At 37.7% G+C, this 26229-nt stretch overlaps 1 protein-coding gene across 21 annotated transcripts in view; it reads right to left on the bottom strand.

Moving 5' to 3' along the window:
- Positions 1-26229, bottom strand: part of EVI5 (ecotropic viral integration site 5) — a 133947-nt gene that overhangs the window by 80626 nt on the left and 27092 nt on the right. For 16 of the 21 annotated variants that reach the window (XM_038413199.2, XM_038413212.2, XM_038413209.2 and 13 more), the window contains 9 exons: positions 23388-23577; positions 16632-16856; positions 14250-14324; positions 12274-12399; positions 11520-11663; positions 10306-10395; positions 10102-10199; positions 8503-8563; positions 4150-4203 (listed from right to left, as the gene is read on the bottom strand). In XM_038413199.2, coding sequence (XP_038269127.1) covers positions 4150-4203; positions 8503-8563; positions 10102-10199; positions 10306-10395; positions 11520-11663; positions 12274-12399; positions 14250-14324; positions 16632-16856; positions 23388-23577 — 1063 coding nt within the window. Of the gene's footprint in view, positions 1-4149; positions 4204-8502; positions 8564-10101; positions 10200-10305; positions 10396-11519; positions 11664-12273; positions 12400-14249; positions 14325-16631; positions 16857-23387; positions 23578-24964; positions 25279-26229 lie in introns of those variants that run through there. The other 5 variants (XM_043520513.1, XM_043520511.1, XM_043520517.1 and 2 more) reach the window with 2 other exon arrangements.

Genomic DNA, 26229 nt, shown 5'->3' with positions numbered 1-26229 from the left:
TTTAAATTCTTAGTCTGGCTTTGAAGGGACTGGGTATTTTGATATGAACCATTTTTTGTTTAGTCATGTACACTAGATAGTGCATTACTATCTGAAATATTCTGAATATGAACTTGACTGTAAAGCACTTGACCCATATTATACCATGAAAGGAAGGCATGGTCTGATCATATTTAAAAACTTAGCTAAATGCAGAGGCATTCATGCAATACCAAGATTCCCAAGAGGTAAAAGCAAAAACGTTAAATGATGCAAAATGTCAGGCATGAAGACTTATTCTAAAACGGGTTTAGGAGCCAATAGTTTGCATTAGTACATTCTAACAATAACTTAGTTTGCTAGTTTAACACACCTTGCTCAAGTTCTACAACAGAAAATTTTTCCTAGACATCTAAGTACTCTGACAAGCATTCTATCCAAAGCAATTCAGCTTAGCCAAAGAACCCATTGAAACTTTCAGGCAAGTGCAGTTTCAAGTCTATTCTCCTCTAATGTACTCATGTTTTTCAGATTCTCTGCAACAAAGTATACTTCCCCATACAAATTACTACATCCAGACAAAATATATCATTAAACTATCAAAAAAAGTTCAGTCACATTAAGAGAACTTGGTTCTTATCGATATTAAACTGATCACTTAGCTGTTTAAATTAGGTTCAAATGTTCCTCATGAAATCACAATTAAGTCATCTATATTATGACAGATTTTTTGAGAAGGAAAAGCATCATTTTCCTCACAACAGGTGCACCTACTGGTTTGCAATATATTGCTGCTGTACAGCTATTTCCCTATTAATAGAGAATCACTCCTAAACAAATAGCATTGTTAAAAAATGAAAGACACTTAAGAGAAACCACTAATATTGGAATACCCTGAAGATGCAACTCTGCAACTTTTGCTTGAGTTACATAATTACCGAATGCTCTCATGTTTGACTGAGTTCATAGAAAGCTTTGTTTTTAATGTACTTATATTCAAATCCCTCTGAAAGATTTCTTGTACTTATTTGTAAAACTGCAATATTTAATTAAGGAAACTCACTACTGAGTGACTCATTGCAATCTGCCTTCAGCAGTCTCAAAAATAGGTTTCTCTTTTCTTGTAAGAGGGGTAGCCGTGTTACTCTGTATCGACAAAAACAATGGAGGAGACAGGTGGTACCTTAAAGACTAACAGATTTATTTGGACAAACTTTTGTGAGGAAAAAACCCACTTCAGATGCATGGGGTGAAAATTACAGATGCAGGCATAAACATACTGACACATGAAGAAAAGGGAGTTACCTTACAAGTGGAGAACCAGTGTTGACAGAGCCAATTCAATCAGGGTGGATGTGGTCCACTCCCAATAATTGATGAGGAGCTGTCAATACCAACAGAGGGAAAATTGCTTTTGTAGTAAGCCAGCCACTCCCAAGTCCCAATTCAAGCCCAAATTAATGGTGTTAAATGTGCAAATGAATTGTAGCTCTGCAGTTTCTCTTTGAAGTCTAGAGACTAACAAGTTTGTTGGAGCGTGGGCTTTCGTGGGCTGCAGCTCACTTCATCGGATGCATTGATTGATGAAATGCATCCGATGGGGTGAGCTGTGGCTCGCGAGAGCTTGTGCTCTGGTGGATTTGTTGGTCTCTAGGGTGCCACGGGTGCTCCTTTTCTTTTTGAGAATACAGACTAACACGGCTGCTACTCTGAAACCTCTGATATTCTTGTTAACTGCTGGAATTAGCCTACCTGCTTGTCACCATGAAAGGTTTTCCTCCTTCCCCCCCCTGCTGTTGGTGATGGCTTATCTTAAGTGATCACTCTCCTTACAGTGTGTATGATAAACCCATTGTTTCATGTTCTCTGTGTGTGTGTATATAAATCTCTCCTCTGTTTTTTCCACCAAATGCATCCGATGAAGTGAGCTGTAGCTCACGAAAGCTTATGCTCTAATAAATTTGTTAGTCTCTAAGGTGCCACAAGTACTCCTTTTCTTTCTTTGAAGTCTATTTCTGAAGGTTTTTTTTGTTGAAGTATGGCTACTTTTAAATGTTATAGAATGCCCAGGGAGATTGAAGTGTTCTCCTACTGACTTTTGTATGTTACCATTACTGATGTCTGATTTGTGTCATTTATTCTTTTACATAGAAACTTTCCGGTTTGGCCAAAGTACATGGCAGAGGGGCATTGCTGGCACATGATGGCATATATCACATTAATAGATGTGCAGGTGAACCCATCAGACAAACAAACATCTATAAGATTTTCATCAAGCATTCTTAAAACTACAATACCCACCTGGGAAAGTGAGGAAATAGATTGACAGAGCAAGATGGATACCCAGAAGTCACCTACTACAGGACAGGCCCACCAAGGAAAACAGAACACCACTGGCCATTATGTAAGCCCACAGCTAAAACCTCTCCAGCACATCATCAATGATCTACAACCTATCCTGGAAAAGGATCCCTCACTCTCACAGGCCTTGAGAGGCAGGCCAGTTCTCGCTTACAGATGCCCGCAAACGGAAGCAAATACTCATCAGCAACTACACATCACACCACAGAAACAATAACCCAGGAACCAATCCCTGTAACAAACCACATTGCCTACTCTGTCCCCATATCTACTTTAGCAACACCATCAGAGGACCCAACCACATGAGTCACACCATCAAGGGATTCATTCACCTGCACATCTACTAATGTGATATATACCATCATGTGCCAGCAATGGCCCTCTGTCACATACATTGGCCAAACCGGACAGTCTCTAAGTAAAAGAATAAATGGATACAAATCAGACATCAGGAATGGTAACATACAGAAGCCAATAGCAGAATAGGGACATGGGAGTGGGTGGCTCACTCCATGCATCCGAAGTGGGTTTTTTTTTTACTCATGAAAGCTTATGCCCAAATAAATCTGTTAGTCTTTAAGATGCCACTGGGCTCCTCATTGTTCTTTTCATGTAAGTTTTGCCAGTATCTTATCAACACTAAAAGTGGAAACATTCCCAAAGTCTTTTCTTTAAACAATATTTTCTCGCCCAATTTTTTGCTTCATGAATGTTGCACTTTAACTTGCAGGAAACCAGACTATAAATAAATGTTCTCTATTGCTATAACAAATTAGAATTTGATACAACACCTGCTAAAGGAATGGTCATATCAATTTATCATTTGAAAGGATTGTGTCTCTGGGGGGCATGCAAAGCCCCAGAAAATTACTAGTGTACAAAGAGTGCTATGCACTCTACACGTGTCTGATTTAATCTGGGAAATGAACAATTTAATATTGCAAATTAGAAGGAAAAACCACTTACATTTCTAAACCTACCACCAGATCATAGATACAAATTTATAACAAGAATTATGATTTCACGATATGGACGGAGAGCTTATCCAAGAGCAGTGCCAGCATTTTGACAATACATCAATACCAGTTTACTTTTATAATCTGATGCGCTTTCAAAAAATAAAATGAAATCCACAGAACTGTACTGAAGTCCAAATGTTGAAGAAGTCTAAAATGTTTAGCTCTATCTGAAAGCATACCCAAGTCTTTCCTGCCTCTGACCCAATTTTGTAGTGTAATAAAGATCCATGCAAGAGGGCAGAGTACCAGGCATCAGACTTCACAGACTGGGAGTGCTGCAATAGCCTATTAGGGTTTTGGAAGTATAGAGGCTGGTGGAACCTGCATTCATCTCTATCCTCTTTCTACTAACTCACAGTGAGCATTTGCGGGCTCTTCATTCAGCCCTCATCTGCAGTGGCTAGAAACTTTGGATTAACCAAACAGTGGTTAATAGTTAAGGATCCCCCCAAACTACATGTACTCTAATCTTTCTGTATTTTGCAGAGATCCTTCTGATGCAGGGAATGCAATTCCACAGAGATGAAGTTGGGATTTTTAAATTGTATGCTATTCTATCCATTTAGTATGGCCCTAAGATAAAAGTTTTAAGGAACCCTGCATTTGTAAGCAGCATCCATATCACTATATTATTGCCATGCTATTCAGCTAAGTAGAGTTAACAAATACTGCAGAATAGTGCACAAAAATTTATAAAAAAGTTAGTTATGAGGTACCCATGTCATGTATTTAAGTTTGTGGCAATTATGTAGTAAAGATGCAGGCTAAATCCAGTCACTCATGTACTCACTTTTTCTAGTGTTTCAATGCGCTGTTTTAAGAGTCTGTTTTCTGTTCGTAATCTCTGTAAAAGAAGCAAGACAGTTTTAAGCATGTATGTGGCAGGATATGGACTAAACAGATAGATAATCAAGTGGCACCAAAAACTCAAACAAGTTAATTTCTTTAAATAAAAATAAAAATTAATAAATCCACACTATTCAGCACATTATAAACGAAACATTATAAATGAGTAGAGAAAGCAGCAGTAACAAACACCCCTTTCACACACACCCCTTCATCTGAATTAGCACATCATAGAAAATATGGAAACTGGATTTGTTAAAGATAGCAAAGTTGAGACCAAATTTGCATTCTAATAAAGGGTAGCAAGTATTAGACAAGCTGTAAGTCACAGGATGCACCTACATAACATTTTAGAGAGAAGACTGTTCAAGCTTCCATGGTAAGCTTTATAAAGTTAAATTATACAATTCAGACAAGACCAGATGAAAACTAGCTAGCTGGAATTCAAGAAAATTAGTTTTATCCTGAAAAAATATTTTCCTTGTTCCCAAAAGTTAAAACAGCCCCATGACTTAGATAGAAAGCGAGTAGGGGAATGGGGGAGAACATTTCTTGTAGGTCCCATCCAGAAAACTACTATGAGTAGTGCCAGCTTTCGTTGTAAAGGGGATTTCACCAATTTAACATAATTGCCTATAATGGCTCTTCTAAACTTGTTTGCATATGCACAAGGGCATAGTTTGTTCATGCAGTTGCCACAACTGCATGTGAAGCAGATGTGGGGCTTTTAATGGCCACTTACACATACAATTATGATAATTAACTGCATACAAGTTAAGCATGTATTTACCGTTTTGTTCAAAGCTGCACAGGATAAAGTCAAGTTTAGCATAACTAAGTAAACAATCTTCACATTAATGGTGGTGCTAAAGATTATAGTTACTATATATTGAGAATCCCAAATGTTGTTCGCTGTATTTTAATTAATGTACCATTGCTAAATCTCTTATGGCATGCCCAACGGGGAAGCAGGCCTAAATTTTCAGAAGTCTTTAGATATAGAGTGACTCAAACGCTGAGCATCCATAATCTCAAAGGTCCTATAAAGAATCTAAAGTTGTGTGCCCAAAAACAGAGACTCTCAATCTCTAGTAGTTTTTGAAAATTTAGACCAAAAATGTATAACAACTTTGCACTTCAGTGTATATTTTAATCAAAAGGTCTCAATATATTTTCAGAACATTACTTTCACATAACACCCATGTGCAGAAGGCAAGAAACCCCATTTTTTCAGATAAACAGGCACAAAAAGGGAAGTGACCAGCAAAGACTGCAAGAGTGACAGAACTGGAATTAGAACCCAGATCTCCCAACTTCCAGTCCTGTCCTTTAGTCTCAAGACCAGCTGCTCCTTTAATTTACTGACCCCCCCCAAACTGTTATAAGTCCCGGAGAGGAAAATATCTTGGTATGCATTTTGTTTTCCCATATAAACCAGTAACCTGGCTGTGATTTAGATCTGGGTTTTAGATAGCTCAGCTGGACTTACTGCTTTGTCAAACTAACAGTTATTTTGTTTATATGTTTTACTGGTATGTGCAAATGATTGTTAAGAGTATTAAGTAGTTAATTTTAGAAATGGAGCAGCATCATGTCTGCCTATACACTGAATGCAAAGCCAGCATCTGTGGCATGTGTGCCTGCAGTGAGAATGAAGTCTGCAATGAATACAATACAGACATCAGGAAGAAGGGATTCAATAGATTACTGCAATAAAGAACACCAACAAATGGGAGTTTCACCTCTTTCCCCCCTGCCCCCCTCCAAACAGGAGTCTTGCTGGAAGCAGCAAGATGGATGCCTCCCACAGAAGAGAAGACTTTTTAAAAGATACCTTTTTTTAATAGATATCAGAACAGTTTATTCATGTTCAGCCTTTTGTCCTATTACAGAAAGGACGTATTACCTAACAGATGTTAAAATAAATTAACATTACTAACAATAGATTAAGATCCTGAAGTAATCTGAAACAGTTTCAATATTTAATCCTGAATATCCTACCATAATCCAGATGAGCAAACTTGTTGCATACCCAGTCATAAAAATAAAGGGAAGGCTAACCACCTTTAAATCCCTCCTGGCCAGAGGAAAAACACTTTCACCTGTAAAGCATTAAGAAGCTAAAGATAACCTCACGGGCACCTGACCAAAATGATCAATGAGGAGACAAGATGCTTTCAAAGCTGGAGGGTGGGGGAAACAAAGGGTTCTCTCTGTCTGTGTTATGTTGCCAGGATCAGAGCAGCAATGCAGGTCAGAACTCCTGTAAAGTTAGTTAGTTAGATATGCGTTAGAGTCTGTTTTGTTTAAATGGCTGATAAAATAAGTTATGCTGAATGGAATGTATAGTCCTCTTTTTGTGTCTTTGTGTAACTTAAGGTTTTGCCTAGAGGGATTCTCTATGTTTTGAATCTGATTACCCTGTAAGGTATTTACCATCCTGATTTTACAGAGGTGATTCTTTTACTTTTTCTTTAATTAAAATTCTTCTTTTAAGTACCTGATTGCTTTTTCATTATTCTTAAGATCCAAGGGTTTGGGTCTGTGTTCACCTATGCAAATTGGTGAGGATTTTTAACAAGCCTTCCCCAGGAAAGGGGATGTAGGGCTTGGGGGAATTTTGGGGGGGGGGAGATGTTTCCAAGTGGGCTCTTTCCCAGTTATATTTGTTAGACGCTTGGTGGTGGCAACAATAAAAGTCCAGGGACAAAAGGTAAAATAGTTTGTGCCTTGGGGAAGTTTTAACCTAAGCTGGTAAAAATAATCTTAGGAGGTTTTTCATGCAGGTCCCCACATCTGTACCCTAGAGTTCAGAGTGGGGAAGGAACCTTGACATACCCCATGACATCTCCCACCACCACTGGGATTCTCCCCTAACAGGAGATTGGAAGGAGCTGTTTTTAGAGCCAAAGACATGGATCTCATTTTCACACAGCTTTTAGCGGCTGGGGGAGATGGATCAAACCTATATCCAATTAAAGGACATCAGAAACATTACTAAAAGAGAAGTTTAAAAAATTGATTTTGTCATTGGTTTTAACATTCACCTAATGAACTGAATTTAAATAGTTGATCTTGGCAAGACTAAGGATTTGATTTTCTTTTTGCATAAAGATGTTCACATTACTTTTGAAATCCAACATTGGAAGATTGCAATATTGCAAAGTATCTTATGATGTTTTTAAAAACATCTTCACCAACTATAGGTTGATAAATTAGTGACAAGCAAAGAAACAATATATAGATTCTGTATGCTTTGTGGCATATTCTATATGCTTTGTAGCTAGATAGAGAAGCTAGTGGGAAATGAGACAGTTTGTGATGACCCAGGATTGGAAATTAATATATTGGACACCCATGAAGGGAAATCTAGCTCAAACTGTACAGCCAATAAGGCTAAGAGTACAAGAACAGCAAAAGCTTGTTTTTGTCACTAAAGCAAGCAGATACAATAAATGAATACACACGAAGCTGGTCAGTTAGTAATAAGATGCCACATTTGCAAGACTTTTCAGAGCAGAACTTAACTTTAAGGTTCTTTTTTTAAAATGTTATATATGTTAATTCCAGAAACTCAAGGATGAAAAATTGTCAATATTTTGCTTTTGATCTCACGCCTCAATGCACGAGACATGCAATGTCTCACTAGCAGATGATGCATTGCTCAAACATGTCAGGATTTTTTAAAATGAGGGTTAAGCTTCTTCCCTATCATTTACATTTATTTTTTCAGAAGACCCTCTGTGGGAAACCCACACCTAGATCAGCATGTTAAAAACTTATTTGTAGCCCTGCTTTAATTACCAAAAAAGGCATCATTTCATATCATTGCTATACTTTTCTTGTTCATGATTTTCTGTATAATGTTATCTATTTCCATCAGTACTCCAGTGAAGGGATGGAGTACATTACAAACTTCCTCTTCAAACCCACAGCCCAAGTGCAACTACTGTCATTCTATAATGACAGGTTTCAGAGTAGCAGCTGTGTTAGTCTGTATTCGCAAAAAGAAAAGGAGTACTTGTGGCACCTTAGAGACTAACAAATTTATTAGAGCATAAGCTTTCGTGAGCTACAGCTCACTTCATCGGAGGCATCCGATGAAGTGAGCTGTAGCTCACGAAAGCTTATGCTCAAATAAATTTGTTAGTCTCTAAGGTGCCACAAGTACTCCTTTTCTTACTGTCATTCTAGTAGCTCATGAAATCCACCATTGCCAATATCCCAGATCAGATTAGTATCCCACCCCCAAGCCAACTCCTTTTCAGACACATTTACACTGCTGCTTCATGCTTACTTTAATTTCAACTTGTTCTTCCATTTCTTTAGTTTTTATTGTAGTGTATTCCTTTTCTAACCTGAAAAAAAGGTAATCGATATTAGAAATATTACAATTGATTTACTTCCTGGTATATGGATACACCCAACAAGCAATAGCAGAAAATGTACATGCCAATGAATGATTGATATTTCCTTTGTTTAAAATAACTGCTTGAGAGTTGCTTGTACTTTTTCCCTTATAGTAAACCATCTGAAAAAAAATTATAGGGCATCCCCAAGTAAATGAGAGCACCCAAGTATCTGCGCCCAATCCAAAACCCACTGAATTCAATGGATAGACTCACTGATTTAAATGAGCTTTGGGCAAGTCCCCTATAGAGCTCAAGCCTACTTAATACCCCAGGAAACTGACCACTGAACTGTTTTCATGATCTTGTGTTGCACAGAAATTTGACCTTCTTTTAAATTAGAACTCATTTGTATTCTTGTAGTTGATGGATTCTCAGCTGCCCTATAATTTATTAATCCTGTATGTTGATTGTATAAATACACTGAGTTACCTCAATAGAAAGAGATGGCTAAGGGACAATGCCAGAACTATTGGCTTTAATTATTTTGCCTCCTCTCCAGCCAATCTACAAAAATGGTTGGATCATGAGAGGAAAAGGCTCATGAATGCAAAAAGGACAAAGGAACTCTGGCAGGTTTCGGGGGTACCAAACAGACACAACACTCTCCTGAGGATGTCTGAAGAAGTTAGGCATGCCTATGTTACCATAAAGGGATGATAGGACTTTAGGTAAGACAGATATGAGTGTAGACTGTTTTAAAATCTCTCTAAATGCCTTTGCTCCTACTGCAAAAACAAACAATACTTTGGTTTTTAAGAAGGCTATCTGATCACTATACACCACTGACCACCAGCAATTCCCCAGATGGGAAGAACCACAGGCATGCAAACTAGCTGACCTTGCAGAGTAAGAAATGTGGACACGGGGCCCAGTCTCAGAATGGAACAATTGCACAATTCAACTTCAAGATAGGTCTTGAATATCATGCCTTTACCTGAGGGAGTGCATTCAAAGATCAGAAAGGGGACAGAGGTGAAGCTAGCCTTGTAACCATGACAGTAGTACGGAGCTCTTAACCAGCAGTAAAAAGTTACATCTGTTCAGATTACAAACAGCATTCATCTTGATCATACAAGCAATCCTCGTTGTGTGAATGGATTCTTTGCCTCTAGAAAATCTAAGTCATAAGTCTGAATCAAAGACTAAAATATAAAAAACAGTTTGAAAAATATTAGTTTATATGTGCCGTTTACAAAAGTCGGTGTAATTTAATGAGAATCCTGCAGCTTTTCAAGTAGTATTTTAGATTGCTTATTTTTCCTCTGAGACATCATTTTAGTTACAGTAATCGACAAAAAGTAGTGATTACTCGTTTTAGAAGAATTACTACGCTGATAAAACTTTGTACATCTTATGTGCTGGAATGAATTTAGAGCATAAAATACTAGAACTACTAAACAGGGAAAGCACAAACATTTTAATGGATTCACAAAGCAAGAGACATGTGGCAACAGTACACTATTTTCTCAAAATGTAGCACCTACTTTTTCATCTTTTTTGCATTGTATTTGACTTGGTAAGATGCTTGGATTAGTTTGTCTGGGCCACTATCAAACTGATGTGGTATGACCTTTTGAAAGTGCTAAAAAGTAATTCAGAGAATACAAGCAATTAGTATTGGCAAATACATATATTCATGGCTTTCAAATTAGCTTGCATTTAATACTTGATTGCAAATTTAAGTTTACCTGTAACATCCCTTCCATGTCAAGTTGCATTAATTCAGCTTGGTTCATCTGAAGAACTGCTAAACCTACTCGAAATACTATTTCTAAACCCTGGAAACAGAAGTTTAAAAAATAAATAAATGCCAACAATTCCTTAAGGCATTGTCAACCATATAGAACAATAACCAGCTTACACAGTGGGACAGGGAGCTGGCCCAGCATCCTGGCCAAATCCCAGAGTAAGTCATGACAATATGCCTTCCTAAAATCCCATTTAAGTTACACTCTGTCTTGCACTCTTCACCTCACCCTAAATTTATGCAATGAGGATTAAACACTGCCAAAAAGCTACCATACACACCTCAGAAGTGACACCCTTCCAGTGACTGGTGAAGTAGGCCCACTCACATAAAGGGTACTATATAGGTGCAACCTTTATTAAAGTCTTATATGAACTATTTGGTAAAAACAGTGCACCTCTCAGGAAATAAATGTTAGTTGTATTATAACATTTCTGAAATAATTCAAGTAGCTATTTAAGCAGTCCTTTGTTGCTACAAAGGAATGTGACATGTTTACAGTATTGAAAACACTCTTATGTAGGACGGTAAGATGTGCATTGGCACCTAATGACTCCAAAAGTTGTGAGTTTGGAAAAGCAGCATTTAACACAAAAAAATGTTACAAACTGAAGCCTATGAAGCATAATGTTTTCATTTTGAATTTGTGAAAAGTGCCAGATTGACAGCCCTGCAGAATAACTCATTTATCCACAAACAGCTGCTGCCTTCCAATACATCCTCTACCTCCTCTCTATCCTTCTCAAGCTCTCTCAACTCTGATCAGAATGCAGCATTTCTGCCCGTTGAACTCCATTCCTTTACTGAAACGGTCTGTTGTTCTAGCTGTAGGTGAACACCTGTCTACTTCAAACTAGTGCTGCCCATTTCATCCACAGCATGTGTCAGATGTGGTCAGCATTTTATTGCTTTTTTTCCCCTTTAAACACTTCTGACTCTGAGTTCAACTCATCCAGAATAGATTGGCCTTTTCTTCACAAAAAATACATACAGAGAAAGACTGGTTCCCTAACAAAACAATGAGATTAAAAACATGCTTACTTTCAAATCTACATGCAACCCCCCCCCAGAAAAGTAGAATTTATACAACTACCTAACTGATAACATTTAGTAGCTCTTGTTGGGGTGGTGAATGTATTACAGATATTTGCTTACCTCAGACATAAAGATATCAAATATTCTTGTTGCAATTGGTAGTGGAAAAGTTGTAAGAAAGATGGTTAAAAACCACGATGAAGCATACATAGAAGTATGGAAACTCTGAGACTGAAAGTGCACATAAAGCTCTGGTAGTTGCTCCTGGGAGAGAGGATCAGAAAGTACATATTAAACAAGAGCTAATGCTACCTCTTACAGTTTCAGTTAATGGGGGAAAAAAATCACTGACATTCAATGAAGAATGCAAGGCCAAGAGTTTGTAAGCTACAAAAGAGGTTTAGACATTTATACAGATTACATACAGTTACATTAGAGAAGATTAAAAATAAGGGGTACTCTAACATGTAGATTTATACAAGCCAACCACTGCATGGCTGGGGTTAAGAAGCAGATAGCAGACATACTACATTGGTATCTTATGGAATTTCTTGAATCTTCCTCTGAAGCCCTGGCATTGCCCATTGTCAGAGACTACATGAGCAAATGGACTAGTCTGATCTGGTATGGCCATTCCTACGGCCCTAAAAATTAATTCCTTGGGGGGGGGGGGGAAGAGTAGCTCTCCCCCTCCTCATTGGCTCATGCAGTAGGAGTTCCTCTTGCAGTTTTAATCTGCTTTAACCACTGCTTATAAGCAAATGTTTTGCCCAGTATCCGGGGGAAAAAATATTTTCTAGTACAAGTATACAACAGAAGTAGGCTAAATAATAAACTATATAAGATACTATACATTTAACAGCTTTACAGTTACCTGTATCATGTATTCAAACTGGTACATACAAAGGCCCAGCTCAGCCATACTTGGTTTAAAGAGTTCTCGAAGTCTATAATCTTGCATTAATTTGACAAACACACAAAATGCTTCCTCTTCTGGCATCTATATTAGACAAAGGCACAATGAAAACTTATGGACACAAGTCAAGACAGGTTAATTTTTTTTTTTTTTTTTTTTATTTTCAAGGGACTTGTAACCACTTATGGTTTATCCAGAAGTACGCTGGCTAATTTAGGATTCATGCTGTAGTTATTCAAAGTAAATGCATGTCCCTTTTCTGACAGCATGAACCTAAGAGAATCTACATAGGGAACAAATATATAATCGGCTCTTCAATTTAGTAGAGAAAGATAAATACGACCCAACGGCTCAAAGTTGAAGTAGACAAATTCTGACTGGAAATAAGGCATAAATTTTTAAACAGTGAGTAATTAACTATTGGAACAATTTACCAAGGGTTATAGTGGTTTGTCCGGTTTCAGAGTAGCAGCCGTGTTAGTCTGCATTTGCAAAAGAAAAGGAGTACTTGTGGCACCTTAGAGACTAAACAAATTTATTTGAGCATAAGCTTTCGTGAGCTACAGCTCACTTCATCGGATGTATTCGGTGGAAAATACAGTGGGGAGATTTATATACACACAACATGAAACAATGGGTTTTATCATACACACTGTAAGGAGAGTGATCACTTAAGATGAGCCATCGGAGGGGGGGGGACCTTTCATGGTGACAAGCAAGGTGGGCCATTTCCAGCAGTTAACAAGAATGTCTGAAGAACAGTGGGGGGTGGTGTGTGTGGGGGGAGAAATAACATGGGGAAATAGTTTTAGTTTTACTTTGTGTAATGACTCATCCACTCCCAGTCTCTATTCAAGCCGAAGTTAATTGTATCCAGTTTGCAAATTAATTCCAATTCAGCAGTCTCTCGTTGGAGTCTGGTTTTGAAGTTTTTTTGTTGAACGATAGCCACTCTTAGGTCTGTAATCGAGTGACCAGAGAGAATGAAGTGTTCTCCAACTGTTTTTTGAATGTTATAATTCTTGACGTCTGATTTGTGTCCATTCATTCTTTTACGTAGAGACTGTCCAGTTTGACCAATGTACATGGCAGAGGGGCATTGCTGGCACATGATGGCATATATCACATTGGTAGATTCCCAGGTGAACAAGCCTCTGATAGTGTGGCTGATGTGATTAGGCCCTATGATGGTGTCCCCTGAATAAATATGTGGGCAGAGCTGGCAACGGGTTTTGTTGCAAGGATAGGTTCCTGGGTTAGTGGTTCTGTTGTGTGGTATGTGGTTAATAGTGAGAATTTGCTTCAGGTTGGGGGACTGTCTGTAAGTGGTTTGTCCATCACTGATTATTTTTAAATAAAGACAAAGTTTTTCTAAAATATATGCTCTATTATTTTCGAATTATTTTCGAGATGATCTAGGACTAATACAGGAGGTCAGACTAGGCAATCACAACGGTCCCTTTTGGCCTTGGAATTTATAAAGCCTAGTCTAATTTTGAGCACTAAAGTCTCAAAATGTGAAAGAAAGAAAGACAGCTCTGAAGTTTGGCACACTATTAATTCAACTGAAACTTTGTGGTCACTCAGCAATCAAGGCCACTGAAGTTGAAATTAGTAAGAGGTAGGGTAACACTGAAGTAACTTTTGAAAAAAATTTGAGAAATAGGTGTTCCCCCTCCATTGAGAAAGGTCACTCCTTATTCAAGGTGCTTCTTGGGAAGGACAGAAGCAGAGAGAGAAAAAAAACTAATTTGACTCTGTAAAATAACTTTAAAATTTTCTTGACTAGTGAAGTATCTGGCAGTCCACTGTGAAAGAAATTATGGAAAACTAAATATACAGAAAAAAGAATCCCATCACATGATACTATGCTGTGTTCTGCATTCTAGTAAAACATTAGAGATTCTGCACATTTCACGTAATACTTTGTTTACCTGCATAAGCAGCAGCCCAACTATAAAAGCACTTCCTTGACAGTATCCAACCTCACGATCCATTAAAGAATAAGCCTAGAAGATAAAAATCTTTAAGATTTTGAAAAGCAACAATTAAAACACTTATTTTCACACTGTTGCTGTTTTTCTGCTTTTGTTTCTAGCTGCTAAAGGTAGGTCAATTTTATCCAACCCTTTCAGTAGGCAGAAGCTTAAAATGTCAAGAAAAGTGACTTGTGCTTAAACTGAACACAATACTTGAATGGTTAACCTTTGAAATAAAACAGACACGGTCCTTCCTGTTGGAGCAGTCATCTGACAACTGAAGCTATTTTGGATCAGCGTCTAAAGAGCAAGCTCCCAAGGGCAGATTAAAGGTTTGAAAGATTTTCATTTTGGAATGAATATTTTGAACATTGGCCATATTCAAATAAGCATTTCTAAATGGAAACTGTAAAGGCTTTTAAACTTCAAGATAACAGCAAGTCCTTAATGTTCTCAGTGTAGCAAGACTGACTCCTATGTCAGCCACAGATCTATATTTGTAAAGTTATGGATTGTATATGGAAACAGCCACTCAAAACTGTGCCTTTATTCAGCCATTAGTTTTGTATCCTCAAGTGGGTTAGAGAAAAGGGTCCTCCACTAAGCAGTTTCAAAGACATTCTACTTGTGAAGTTGAAGGACCAAAGCTTCATGTTTGCCAGGCTGTTTCCTTTTTGATTGCTCTGTTAAGGCCAGTTTACATTAATTATTTTTCCTTTAACTCCACTTGTTGAGACAGATGGCTGGAATGATTTCCTCTCCCTAGTTTGCCTGAAACAGATCACAGTAGCAATGGAGCAGCATTAATAGGATCACAGCATTTGTAGACATTTCAACAAATAATCTGGCCTTCAGAGTACCCTTCCTTCTCTGAATTCCTAATAGACTATAGAATTTCTATTTAGAGGTCAAATGATCTAGTGGTAGCATGATGCTTCAGGAGGACTGAGCTCAATTCCATGTTCCCTAGGCCAGCATAGAACAGAAGCATTTCATGTTATTTGTCACCCCCTTTTGAAAGGGATACATGCATTCTTCAACCAGAGGAATTTGTTAATTTTAGGAAGATACAAGGGCAAACCTGGGCAACAGGCTGCACAACACTATCACCACTTCTCTCCCAACCCATCACCCCCAATTCCCACAGCTGTCGTGACAGAGCCTGGCCTACAGAGGGAGTAGCTCTGGTCTGCAGCACAGCTATGAGGGGTGTGGGGGGGGATTTCATCGAGGAGCAAATGCTATGGAGTAGTGTTTGTTTTGTTTTTTACGCAGACCTGGTTTACTCTAATAGACACTAAATTTTGGATGACAGCAATATATTCATTCCAAACATGACAGTTTAAGAGAACTGTAAGAACACTTCCATGTTATGCTGCTCATATTGTACAGACCTTGAAACACTGAACATTTCTACTTTTCAGACCATAAATACTATGAAAAGGATTATGAAGCTGCTGAAAGATATTTTCTTCTAAACAAGTAAAATCAAGACTTAAAAGTAACCCATGTTCCCAAGGCTTAAGTGTGTTCTCAGATGTTCTTGCTTAGCAATAAAAACAAAAAAGAGCCCATTTCAAGCAGCAAGTACTATCAAAGGGAAATATACATGATCAGTTAAGAGGCAGACAATTTTAATGAGTTTTCAGATGGCTCTTTAGCTTTTATTTAGAGTACCTGAGGTTTATTGGGTTCTGGGATTGGCAGCAGGCCAATTTTCCTGCGGAATAAGGATTCCAGGAGTGGGGGGGGGGGGGGGCTGGAAAATCTTCTCTCCTAAATTAAGCCCCAAAATAGTTGGGTCAGCTAATAAATGCAAGGAAATTCTGGATAAAATATTACTCTGAAGTTAGAAGTCATCTTGTTCTTCAGCACTGTAGCAATCTCAAATCAGTCTGGATGTAACACAAAATGAAGGAACCACCACCTAGACTCAACAGGATTGTCTGAAGATTGAATGGCACTTCTAATTTTCAAGTTTGTTTTAGTCAACTGTCACAATGTGAGTTTGTTTTGCTTTACGGCACAAGCTATTTCCATTATGCTGTTAGTATTTAGTATTGATTTTATCCTAATCTAAGATAATCAAGTAAATGTTTTCTACTGCTGATAAAGTGAAGTTATTCTATAGCTAAACATACAAATATCTGCAAACCATCTTTGAAACTCTGCTATCAAGAGAAAACAATTTTTATACTAAGTTACAGCCTTGAAAGTTCTATTGCCAAAGCCTAGAGGCTCTTAAAGATGATGCAACATGGGTATGTTATTTTTCAAGCCTCCATCTGTGTTCCAATATTGTATATTCAAAAAAAAAAAAACCAATCAACAACTTACCTTCATAACATTAAATAAAACCTCCTGCCCAAGACTGTCTTTTTCTTTAAAAAAATCATGTTCAGGATATGTTCTAGCAATGTCCCTTCTTATCAGTTTTTCACAAGGAGAAGTCATTTTCAAAAGCTCTGAATACTGATCCTTTATTGGCATGCTTTGAGCAGTACATAAAAGCTGCCAAACTATTGCTCTAAAATGATGGGGTATCCCTTTTCGAACAAGCTCCTAAAGCATAAGAAAAAGGAAAGGAAACTCATTAATGATTCCTACAGTATAAATATGTAAATTTCTAAAACAAACTACAATGAAATTATATTTTAAATCTCTTTTATGAAGGAAATTTCTCATGACTTAGGTTGGTTACAAAGGAAAAGCACGTTATAAAACAAATTACATAGTCCACAATATGCACTTGAGATCAGTGTTTAAATGGTGATGCAACTAAATTCAGCTTTGTTTTCACTTAGTAGCAAAAGGAGTGTTGACCAAGAAGATGCCAACAGTATGATTACCATGCAACTTAACAATAAAAAAAACTTTATAAATGTGTATTTTCAGGGGATAAGTAATTACATGCAGTAGTCTATCAAATCAGATTACCTATCATCTAAGCAGTTGCACATACTTTCAAGCACCACCAGATGGCTACTATGCACCAGAACTTAACTGACGCAGTTATTTTAACATTCCACAAAAAAATGCCTTTAAGAGACAACACCCTTTGTTACATTTGTAACCTTTGATTCAAAAATATGAAATCTTTGGTTGGAATAAATCCCCAATGAGCTAAAATTAAAAAAAGTGTAACAAAATGGTTACATAGTATTATTAGCCAAGAATGATATTTGCCAAATTTATCATTTTAGGCATGTTAGGCTACAATGTTAATATGGTACAACGAAAGTCCTACTTCTATATTATGCAGATAAGGGTCTCCTTGGCTAGGACATTACCTACAGGAAATTCTTGATTTTTTTTTTTGGCACTTTATTTCACTGATGTCAGTGCTTCAAATATTTTTAAAAGCTATTTGAACATGAATTCAGAGACAAAGGCATACCAAGAGGGTAATATGTTCAGGTTCTCTGACTTCTTTTGGTTCCATGTTATGGGATATATATAAATTCTCTCAAAAGCTACAGACAGCTATTACACAATACAAGCCTCCCCTGAATAAACTGGTGTACCAGGATCAGATTCTTGGGACCCCTAATAACTTACATATTCTGTCTCATTCCAGGGCTGCTTGAGAATGGTACTTGTATTTACAGATCTGTCAAGACAGACTGCGCGATAAGGGGTTTGGTTGCTTGATAAAGATTTTAAGAAAAGGTACATCTCAGGAAGTTTAAGAATTGTGGGGACAACCACCAACCACAGAACCATTCCCTCAACAATGGAACACAGTTCCTTTCCTATGCATTTTCTAGCACTTTATCTAATAATTTGTTCTGTGTAAGTTTTTGAAATAGGATAACCTTCTTTTACTTAAGTAATCCTTTCACTAAGAAAATATCAAATGCTGAGGAGGAAAAAAAACCGGTAGCTGTCATTGCTGTAAGTTTATTAAATAAGAATTATGGAGAAGTAGAAACCTCTCCATAGTTAAAGCTGAAACCAGGACCTCATTAGAACACTATTTCAAACACCCTTGCAGGTAACACTATTAATTTAAGGGCTAAGTCTTGGCAATTATTTGTCCAAGTCTTACGAAAGTTCAGTAGGTACTTTTAATTTCAAGACCTTCAAGTTAGCTTCACGTTAAAGTTTTTGAAGACTGCCTCTCTCTTTGTCAAAAAAAAAAAAAAAAAAAGACAAATACATAAAATCATTCTCAGCATTGTCTCTTCTGGGAGTTTCCAAGGGCAAGGACAGCATTTAAAAAAGTAATTTAAAAAACAATTACACAGTTTCTTGGTGAAGTCAACAAGGAAAGGAATGTAACAAAGAACCTTCACTACAGCAGGAGCCATTCTGTAGCAGTGAACTCAGCCCTTTAATATCCCTAAGGGAGCCAGGCCCCTCTGGAGTTCCACTTTAGGAGTATCTTGGTAGCTCTGTACTGATGATCCCTTGCTGATTCAGGGAGCAGAGCTTTAACACCCTGAGCCAGCTATGCTCCCATCAACTCAAAAGCCCTTGATAACATGCCCCCCCCTCCCATCCATGCTCCCAAGCCTCTCAACTTTCCAAAGCAACCTCCAGGTATTGCTTCCCAACAATTCACCACCTTCAATTGCCTATACCTCACACAATGTGGCAGGGGAGAGTTAACTCCCCATCCCCCAAAATTAAGTTACCTTGTAGAGCATGTACATCAGTAACAAGGATTAACCCTTCCTACACACCTAAAGAAACAGTAGTGGTACCTGGGCTATATGCCAGGAAAATATTGCACTTGCTAACAAGCACAGCATCATTCTTTATGCATGCCAGGGGTACTGAAAGGTGGAACCCCCCAAGGTCACCTTTCAGAATTACCTCCAGGTCCATGCCTTGAGGTGGATGAAAGTGCCAAAGTTGCAACATACGTCAACTTGCCTGAAAAAAATGTATCATATGTTTATGTTCAGAGTTTCAAAAATTTCCCCAAGTCTACAAGCCAAGGGCAGCCTTTGTAGCCAAATCTGAAGATGCCTCTGCAGTCAAAGCCATGCCCACTGGCATTAATGGGAAGCTGTTGCATACTGTTATACACTGTATTTAATTTTAAAATTGTCAATCCATCTAATTAGTTTTAAAAAAATAACTTACAAGTAGAGCTGGCTGAACAGCAAAAGAAAACTCACTGAAAAGATATTCCACTTACACTGGTTAAATTTGTTGACTATGTTCCCCGAATAGTTGGTGAAAACACCACAAAAACCGTTTGACATTAGTGTGCGACACTCAAATATTTTCACTGAATCCTACTCAGATGCCCTATTTACTACATTCTCTTGTTTTTGTCTGGTCTTCCCTCCTCAACTTCAAATCACTTTCTTTCCATGCTCTGTTAAGGGTGCCTTTTCACAAGCTGTCTTTGCTGTGCGAGCAAAAACAATCTGTTTCCTCTTTTCCCTGTCCTCAAACCTCTCTTTCACTTTCCATGTTATGTTCTCTTTCTTCACAGCTGCCTCCCCAAACAAAGAAGTTTCACACACACACACACACACACACACTTATTTCTCCCTCTCCATCTCTGCTCCCCACTTTACACAAACACCCAACCACTTACATGGGGCTTGGAAATTATTCAACATTTAGCAAAACTAAGCCTACTTGTCATCTTCCATATAAATTTCTGACTAGATCCAACTGTCACAGATCAATGCCTAGTTAATAAATAATTATTTTATATAATACAAGAATATAAGAATGGCCATACTGGGTCAGACCAAAGGTCCATCCAGCCCAGAATCCCGTCTACCAACAGTGGCCAATGCCAGATGCCCAAAGGAAGTGAACCTAATAGGTAATGATCAAGTGATCTCTCTCCTGCCATCCATCTCCACCCTCTCACAAACAGAGGCTAGGGACACCATTCCTTACCCATCCTGGCTAATAGCTATTAATGGACTTAACCTCCATGAATTTATCCAGTTCTCTTTTAAACCCTGTTATAGTCCTAGCCTTCACAACCTCCTCAGGTAAGGAGTTCCATAGGTTGACTGTGCGCTGAGTGAAGAAGAACTTCCTTTTATTTGTTTTAAACCTGCTACCCATTAATTTCATTTGGTAGCCCCTAGTTCTTATATTACGGGAACAAGTAAATAAACTTTTCCTTATTCACTTTCTCCACACCACTCATGATTTTATATACCTCTAGCATATCACCTCTTAGTTTCCTCTTTTACAAGCTGAAAAGTCCTAGCCTATTTAATCTCTCCTCATATGGGACCCGTTCCAAACCCATAATCATTTTAATTGCCCTTTTCTGAACCTTTTCTAATGCCAGTATATGAGATGAGGGGACCACATCTGTATGCAGTACTCAAGATGTGGGTGTACCATGGATTTATATAAGGGCAGCAAGATATTCTCAGTCTTGTTCTCTATCCTTTTTTAATGATTCCTAACATCCCGTTTGCTTTTTTGACTTCCGATGCACACTGCATGGATGTCTTCAGAGAACGATCCACGATGATTCCAAGATCTTTCTCCTGATTAGTTGTAGCTAAATTAGGCCCCATCATAATGCAGGGATAGTTGGGGTTATTTTTTCCAATGTGCATTACTTTACATTTATCCACATTACATTTAATTTGCCATTTTGTTGCCCAGTCATTTTGTTTTGTGAGCTCTTTTTGAAGTTCTTCACAGTCTGCTTTGGTCTTAACCATCTTCCTCCCACCTACCCCACTCCAAGCCACTGGGAAAGGGAAGGGTGCGCTCCCTGAACCCTACAAAGTAAGGAGCCCCTGAGCATCAGATATCTATTAAACAGAGGATGGTTTCCCTCTTTTCTTTCTCTCCTCTTGTCCTTTTGGCTGCTGCACGGATAGTAGTGGTAAGGCATCTCAAGCTATTCTATCCCTCCCACAGGCCCCCTGTGAGTTCTCCTCCCCACTGAAGAGCTCCAGCACACAGTGCTGTGCAGCAGGTCAAACATCAGTGGTATAAAACTGACTTTTTTTTTTTGGTCAGTTTCACTACTGCACGCAGAGCTCTGTACAGCAGTAGCAAAACTGAGAAGACTCTGGTCAGTTCTTCCCGGGAAGAAAACACAGCATTGGTTTATGCGGGTCATAGTTGGAAGTTTATATTTGCCCCTATAAGGTGCTAGAAACCTAATTAGTCTGCAAAACTGCTTACACTTGCCAGAAAAAGATTCCTACTTGCCCCAGAGGAGTGGGCTTTCTAGTCTTTTTTGACAGATGTTGGGTGAGAGATCTGAAATATCCTCATCTGCACAAATGATGCAATGCCACATGCCCTTACATAAGTAGCATAGGCTCCAAATATGAAGTCTATTCTGTCTTCAGAAAGAAGATTAAGGAAATGAGGAATGTTTCGTAGTTTGCAATCCATTTCCAATGGAAGATTTCACTGAAAGTGTTTGATATTCTGGACGTACCAAATATATCTGACATTACATGAGGACAGACTGGGCATTCAAGTCTGATAGCTCATAAATAGGATTGATGTTCAGAATGAAAAGATTCAGTTAGAAGTTTCTATTAGGGCTGTCAAGCGATTAAAAAATTGCAATTAAACAATAGAACAACATTTATTTAAATATTTTTGGATGTTTTCTACATTCAGATATTTATTTTAATTACAACATCGAATACAAACTGTACAGTGCTCATTTTATATTTATTTTTATTACACATATTTGCACTGTAAAAAAAGAAATAGTATTTTTCAATTTACTTAATACAAGTGCTGTAGTGCAATCTTTTGATCATGAAAGTTGAACTCACAAATGTAGAATTATGTACAAAAAACCTGCATTCAAAAATAAAACTAAGTTCACTCAGTCCTACTTCTTGTTCAGCCAATCGTGAAGAGAAACAAGTTTGTTTACATTTACGGGAGATAATGCTGCCTACTACTTAATTACATCACATGAAAGTGAGAACAGACTTTCGCATGGCACAGTTGTAGTTCGCAACACAAGGTATTTACGTGCCAGATGCGCTAAAGATTCATATGCCTCTTCATGCATTGGCCACCATTCCAGAGGACATGCTTCCATGCTGATTACTTGCATTAAAAAAAAAAAAATGCATTAATTAAATTTGTGACTGAACTCCTTGGGGAGAATTGTGTATTTCCTGCTCTGTTTTACCAGCATTCTGTCATATATTTCACATTATAGCAGTCTCAGATGATGACCCAATACATGTTCGTTTTAAGAACACTTTCACTGCAAATTTGACAAAATGCAAAGAAGATGCTAATGTGAGATTTCTAAAGATAGCTACAGCACTTGACCCAAGACTTAAGAATGTGAAATGCCTTCCAAAAATCTGAGTGGGATGAGGTGTGGAGCATGCGTTCAAAAGTGTTAGAAGAGCAAACACTCCGACGCAGAAACTATAGAACCCAAACCACTAAAAAAGAAAATCCAACCTTCTGCTGGTGGCATCCGACTCAGATAATGAAAATGAACAGGTGTCAGTCCATGCTACTTTGGATTGTTATCAAGCGGAACCAGTCACCTAAGTGGATGCATGTCCTCGAATGGTGGTTGAAGCATTGTATCATTTCAGGTGACATTGTAAACAAGTGGGCAGCATTATCTTCTGCAAATGTAAACAAACTTGTTTGCCAGAGATTGGCTGAACAAGAAGTAGGACTGCATGGACTTTTAGGCTCTAAAGTTTTACACTATTTTGTTTTGTGTGCAGTTATATAACAAAAAAAAAACTTAATTTGTAAGTTTCACTTTCATGATAAAGCAATTGCACTACAGTACTTGTAAGAGGTGAACTGAAAAATACTATTTCTTTATCTTTCACAGTATAAATATTTGTAATCAAAATATAAAGAGACCACTGTACACTTTGTATTTTGTGTTGTAATTGAAATTGACACATTTGAAAATGCAGAAAAACAGCCAAAAATATTTAATAAATTTCAACTGGTATTCTATTGTTTAACATCATGCTTAATTTTTTTTAAATTAAGCCCATGAGTTAACTGCGATTAGTCTACAGCTCTAGTTTCTATCACTTATTTTCCGAAAAACATGGAAGACCAACTGGAGAATAAACCAAATAGCACCAGTTGTATTGCACTACAAAAGTGTCCTATAAAACTGAATAATACCTTAATTTGCTTCTCTTTCTTTTTGTGTACATCTTCCCATTCATTTACAATTCTTCCCCAAAGAATCCAGGAGTCTTCTTCAAGATGGCTGAGGTTGCTAGAAGCTGATGAACTAGATACAAGGGAGGAGCCACTGTTTCTTCTTGACCCATTTACTGAACGCAAGGATTTGCTGTCCGTCTCCAACAGTCTGCAACATACAAAGCTAGTTAGAGTACTAACCATATTAGACTGCATCGTTGTTGATCATCAAATTGTTTAGAGGAGAACTCTTCCACCCTCTCTTCATAGAATGTATCCAACAAATCCATTCATTCAAACTGTTTTACTTAACATGTTTTTGTAATAAAAATTGTAAATGAAGTGACCTAACTACAACAGCTCACAAGCTTGGAGTAGTTAAGCCGACAGGAGAGCTCTCTATTGGCTTACAGTGCCTACATTAGGGAGCTTACACCAGAGCACCTGCACTAATGCAGCTGGACCACTAAATTCTAATGCAGCCATGCCCTTATTCCTCTGTGCCCCTCCAGACATAGAGGCTAACTATTGCGCCTGGATTCATCCCCTGCCTCTTGTTGACTACTGATTTTGTGAAAAGCTCAGGGGTGACAGGAACTGGGCCTGAAGATCTACCTATCTACAAGTAACAATGAGCCATGTAATAAAAATAAATGCATTTACTTCAGTCTAGGTATTGGGTAGGAAGCAAGAGATCAGACTACACTTCGAAGTCTAGGAGACTGTGTACTATGTTCCATTTTCACTTAGCACTGGGGCTGTATTTGTAGGAAAGGGGGGCTGCTATGAAAGCAAAGACACGAGTCAAGTAAATTCTGATGTCCCTGTGCTAAAAAGTAGAATCCAACCACCATATTGGTGAGGTTGGGCTGTTAATTTTTTTCAGGAATTATAAACCTCTGCACAGTATTGACCACATATGTGCATAAATCTCAGGGCACCAACACATTCAGGTTCTCAACTAGAACAAACATTTAATTCAGATATTTACATTGTCTTTCCCCTTTTCTGCTCCTGCCCATTAGTATTTATAAAAAAAATCCTAAGCATTGAGTAAATAAAGCATGTATCAGAACGAGATTTAATCCATAAAAAGCAACATCTTACAAGTGTGATCTTTGCAGTTTTATTATTTTCAGCTTTTGAACAAAAAGCTTAAAATAGTAGTGTCCCTTTAACTGCAATGGTCCCAGAAGTTTAAATCTGAATTTAGCCCCAATTAATGGAAACAAAAATCTCATTTTCACAAGAAAAAACTCAAAGCTGAGATGTACAGAATTAGCCAGTTGTATTGTATACACATGAAAATGCATTTTTATACTTCTACAAACCTAACCTACCATGTTCCACTACCAACTTAAAAACTAGGACTGCTTTTCTCAACATGCACCATGCTAAACACAGACTCCAAATAACAGAGAAAAGAGCTATATGTACTTTTAAAGCACAGAACAAACATTTTAAGATTGCAAAACCTAAGGTTTTGACAATCCATGTTTTATTTTTCCTCAGTTTAAGAAATTCTACTACATTTCTATTATAAATTTTAACCTTACCTTACTGAATCCATTGCCCTCAGATTTGTAACATGTAGTTTCTTTATATTGTAAGAAGTCACTAAACACAGAACACAAACTAAGGTTCACGTAAAACCCTATTAATGATTTACTATCCACAAACAGATCCTTTGGACTACACCATTCCAATACATTTTTTGGGAGGCCTTCAATAAAAAGTAGATAGTTTTGCTAACTCCTCAAGAGGTTAAAGTTGGTTGCAGGAAGTTTAAGTTTTTCCTTGTGTCTCACTTCTCCTTTGGGTTCTTTCACTGTAGCCTAAACTGTTCAATTCACCTATATCCTGTGTCTTCAGGTGTAGGCCAGTTTCTCTCACACAAACAAGGAAATCTGAATTTAAAAGACATCACCAGCAGCAATTTGTCTGGTGAGCAGAAACAAGTATGACTTCCTGGGTTCAGAGTTCAATTCTTTACTTCCAAAGAGCAGTTATAGTTTAAAAAAAAAAAAAAAAAAAAAAAAAAAAAAAGTAGCAGATTCAAAATTTTGTGACAATACACAGCAGCTTTCAAGATAGGTGCATCTACACTTTTTCAAGGAGAGAGTTATCTTGATGTGAAAAAGCAGGCTTGGTGTGAACTCTTTGAAGGAAGATAAGCAATGGGACTCCTTATTGCCTATTGAGTGTGTCATAACCAATAATGGAGATGTAGTGAAATGTATACAAGCTTCACTATAGCTAAAATAAAAATGGACCGTTTTCAAGAGACAAGGAGAAATATTCCAATCCAACCTGTAAAACCAAGATGCCAGGGGAATAAGATTATTCCATTTATGGAAAGTTTTGAAAGCTGTCTTAAAACTGTTTGCTAAATTAATTTATTCAGACTTTAAATGTCCATGTCTTTACACCAAGTGCTGTTTTATGGAATTAACTAAAAACGTGTACTTAAAATGTCAACTTTACTGTAACAGAGGGCTGGATCTCTGACCCCAATTCACAGTTCATGAGAAGAACTACTTAGAGAAAGGCCTACCAAAAGGCCTGACTGAAACCAGATAAATCAGACAACTAAAGGTCTGATGTGCTACTGATCACCATTTAAAAGTCTTTATATCCTAGGTCATTGGGGGCTTTTCTGGAAAAAGCCCCCAATGAGCAGAAAAAGGATAAAACTAGACTGTTTAGGAGTCACAGGTCTGCATCCTTTCATATAGGTTTAAAAGCCAGCATTAGTATATCACAAACCAAGGAACAGGTTAGGTGAAAGCATCAAGACTTAAGATTCAGGGATATAGTTTAA

Source organism: Dermochelys coriacea, chromosome 8 (assembly GCF_009764565.3).
Source record: "Dermochelys coriacea isolate rDerCor1 chromosome 8, rDerCor1.pri.v4, whole genome shotgun sequence".
NCBI lineage: Eukaryota > Metazoa > Chordata > Testudines > Dermochelyidae > Dermochelys > Dermochelys coriacea.
Note: the sequence above shows the minus strand (reverse complement) of the source record. Positions and strands in the feature narration are given on the sequence as shown.